General features: G+C 36.9%; 1 protein-coding gene across 1 annotated transcript; it reads right to left on the bottom strand.

Moving 5' to 3' along the window:
• Positions 1-2202: 2202 nt before the first annotated feature.
• Positions 2203-3270, bottom strand: LOC120171735 (chlorophyll a-b binding protein CP24 10A, chloroplastic-like). The gene is made up of 2 exons (XM_039179388.1): positions 2958-3270; positions 2203-2851 (listed from the first exon to the last, which is right to left on the bottom strand). The coding sequence occupies exons 1-2, from the start codon at positions 3176-3178 to the stop codon at positions 2302-2304; spliced, it is 771 nt and encodes a 256-aa protein (XP_039035319.1). The 5' UTR covers positions 3179-3270; the 3' UTR covers positions 2203-2301.
• Between the last annotated feature and the right edge of the window lie 517 nt (positions 3271-3787).

Here is a 3787-nt window from a genome sequence, read left to right as displayed (position 1 = left end):
TCACCGCAGACTTTATTAACAATGGATGGAAACTCCAAAGTCGAACACTTAGGTAATATTATTTTAAAAGTTTGTTCCTTTATGAAGTTTCACTTTCCTTTATTTCATGTGTTAATGCATGTCGCATTAATATGATAGGTTTTTGTATGTCCCAGCCCCTCACACGGCTGAGGTTCTTGATGAACATTTGAAAGAATGCATCCACTCCTGGAATATTGATATCAAGTTGTCTTCTATAACTGTGGATAATTGCACAACTAATGATGTTATGATTGATATTTTACGTCAAGAGTTTCCTTATGGCTCTCTAATATTGCATGGACGTTTTCTTCATATGCGTTGTTGTTTTCATATACTTAATTTGATTGTTCAAGATGGGTTGAGTGATGTGATAAAAAATGGTCTTGATAGAATTAGGGATAGTGTTGCCTTTTGGACTGCTTCAGATAAAAGAAATCAAAAATTTAAACAAGTAGCCAAGCAAGTGGTTCCTGAATGTACAAAAAAGTTACAACTTGATTGCAAGACTAGGTGGAACGACTTATGACATGCATATGGTTTCTTTAAATTATAAGGAGGTATTTGTTGTCTTGAGTGGTCATGAACATTTTTTTAAGAATCCACCACTTAACGAAGATTGGGAAAAGGTGGAGAAAATTTGTGAATTATTGGAAGTGTTTAACGATATTACACTTGTATTTTCTGCCTCTAAATATCCCACGGTCTTACTGTTCAAGCTGAGATTAATAGAATTGAAGGTCTTCTACATGAATTGGTGGATGAGTATGGATATAGAAATGGTAAGAATCAAGCAAGTAAGAGCAAAACCAAATCTGTTGGTTTTTTCAATACTAAGGGCAAATGAACAATGTTGAACGAGTTTGCTGAATTTGTACAGCAAAATAATAATGCAATTTCAGAAAAATCTGATTTGGACAGGTACTTAGAAACTGCCAACATATCATTTGTTGATGATTTTGATATTCTTAACTGGTGGAAAACAAATGGAAATAGTTATCCAACTCTCCAACAAATAGCAAAGGATATTTTGAGCATTCATGTCTCCACTGTCCCATCAGAATCTGCATTCAGTATAAGTGGAAGAGTAATTGATCTTTATCGTAGTCGACTACTTCCGAAGACGATTGAAACATTAATGTGTGCTCAGAATTGACTTTGGGCCGATATTAAAGGTAATTTTATTATTTAGCTTATATTAGTTGTCAAATTGTGATTACTTATGTTATTAAAGTTTAGTTACTAACTTATATTAGTTTTGTTTTCTATTATATATGTAGGTAGTAGTGAATTTAAATTGGAGCGCTCTCAATTGGAGGAAATAGAGAATGATGATTGTAATACTAGAGTATCAGATGACACAAGTATTGCCTGAAATTTGAGAATGTTCTGCCAAAGAACAAAAATATTATGTGTTTGTCATTTATGTTTCTAGGCTTTAATTATGTCTTTTATTATGATGTTTTATGAGAATGATGATTGTAATACTGGAGTATCAGATGTCACAAGTATTGCCTGAAATTTTATAATGTTGTGCCAAAGAACAAAAACATTATGTGTTTATCATTTATGTTTCTAGACTTTAATTATGTTTTTTATTATGGTATTTTATTATATTTCTTAATAGACGTGTTTGTTTTATGTTTGTTGGTTATGTATAACTTAAGTTTGCTGTCAGAGGGGTCTAGCCGGGTACGTCTCCAGTAGATAGTGGGTGTGAGGATAGATTTGAGAATGTACTCGCGTGGGCAGATGTAGATTTGAAATTTTTTACCTATCATGGGTGATGGGCGTGTGGTGGATTAAAAAATATTAGATAGGTATGGGGGAGAGGTATCTGCACCCGATCTGCCCGTTTGCCATCTCTAATGGCTAGGAATAAATCGAAACAAACATAGAATAAAGAGATGGAATAAAATGAAATGAAAAAAAATCAAAGCTTCATTTAATGATTAAAATGAGAGTATCTGCTTCCATTTTTTTTTTCCAAATACTCTCGGTTTTTTAACGGTTCGAACTGCCCTTTTTTTTCGGGTTCGAGACATTCTCATAATATTTAGTAGTGAATTTAAAAACTTTGATATAAAATTAGAATTGTTGGATTAATATGTAGTAGTGTATTTAATCAAAGAGATTAGTCAGAATTTTGAACTATTGGGGAGGGAACGATCATCATGAATCAGCTCAACAAACAACACCATTTCCAGTTTGTCTTTTTGTTCTCGCTAAATGTAGTCGAGACATAAAACTCAATTATCTACATAAGCATGACCAATAATGTCCTTACAAGCCAAGAGCACCAAGAGGTGTCTTTCCTTGGCCAGCCTCAAAGTAGAAAATCAACATGGCCAACATAGCAATTCTAGCATGCTTAATCTCAGCAAGCTTAAGTCTCTCCAGCTTCTCAACGTCCGGCACATACTCCCCATTCTGAATAGTTCCCGCAAGCCCCAACGGGTCAAAGAACTTGCCGCCCGGGTAACCTTGCTCACCGGTGGCGTTGGCAAAGTTCTCGGCGGTCTTTGACCACGGAGTCGCCCATTCCACCGATTGTGATTGCGGGTTAAAGAAATCAACCCAACGTTTGCTTTCAACCCAACCCATAAGAATGAGTTGGGTTCCCAGGAGTGAGCCGAAGGAGAACGGAGCTATGGCACCGGGGTCCGCTCCGGCCTCGAACCACGGGATACCACTCCAGGCTTGGCCGACGAAGATTCCGACGACGGCTGCCATGGCCCAACGTCCATGGATCAGCTCCGCCTCCCGGTACCATTTTAGGAACGCCGGGTCCTTGCCGAGACCTAGTGGGTCGAATCCGTAGTCTCCAGGGAGCCTGAAAACAAAACTTTAGTAACAGCATAGTTTTTTTTTTTTTAACACGAGTAACAGCAGAGTTACGAAGGAAAAAAAAGGAAGTTCAGGGAAGAGGAAGCACTTACGATCCATCTAGCCATTCAGGGTCAATGAAGTTTCCACCACCTTTAACGGCGGGGATCCAAGACTTTTTAGAAGCGGCTGCTGCAACGACGGAGAACTTCCTAGCTCCAGCGGCAGGGGAGGAAGGAGAGGCTTTAGCACCCAAAAGGGCTTGGGTTCTCTTTCCTCCACAAAGAAATGATGAGCCTAACCCATTTAGAACCGCCCCTGAAATGGCAGCCATTGCTGTTGTGCAAAACCTAAGGGATTTTCTCGACGGAGTTTGTGGAGGAAAATTGGGGGATGAGTGTTTGTTTATGAGCTGGGGAGAATCAAAGGAAGGATTTGTAGAGAGACAATTGGGATAGAAGAAATCTAGAGAGGATATCTAAGAGAGTAAGGAGGATAGATTTCGGACCAATGAGGAGTTAAAGTCCATCCACCTCAAACCACGTGGAACTCTATCCTTTGGTTCCTGGATATGGGGGCCCTTCTTTTTAAAGCATTTAAGATCACCCTTCATCCTTCACTCACACAAAAAAGGTATGGTATATGAAATGATTATTTTCTTATAATAATAAACAAACATTTGGATTTCGAAAATCTATTTGTTACTAATTCTTTCAACTTCGATTATGTCTCTTTATTTTTATTTAGTTTGGAAATCAAAAATTTAAATTCAAATTTTAAAACATTTTAATTTGATTGTAATAACGAGTTGGATAAAAAATTATTAAAATAGTGTGTACTCTTTTAACCGGCGATTGAAAATGATTATGGAATAAAATATCAAATATTCATTTTAATCAATAAAAAATTAATCATCAAAATATAATTTGAATGTTTATTTTTC

This window comes from Hibiscus syriacus, unplaced genomic scaffold (assembly GCF_006381635.1).
Source record: "Hibiscus syriacus cultivar Baekdansim isolate YM2019G1 unplaced genomic scaffold, ASM638163v2 tig00111835_pilon, whole genome shotgun sequence".
Classification (NCBI taxonomy): Eukaryota; Viridiplantae; Streptophyta; class Magnoliopsida; order Malvales; family Malvaceae; genus Hibiscus; species Hibiscus syriacus.
This window is presented reverse-complemented; position numbering and strand designations above follow the sequence as displayed.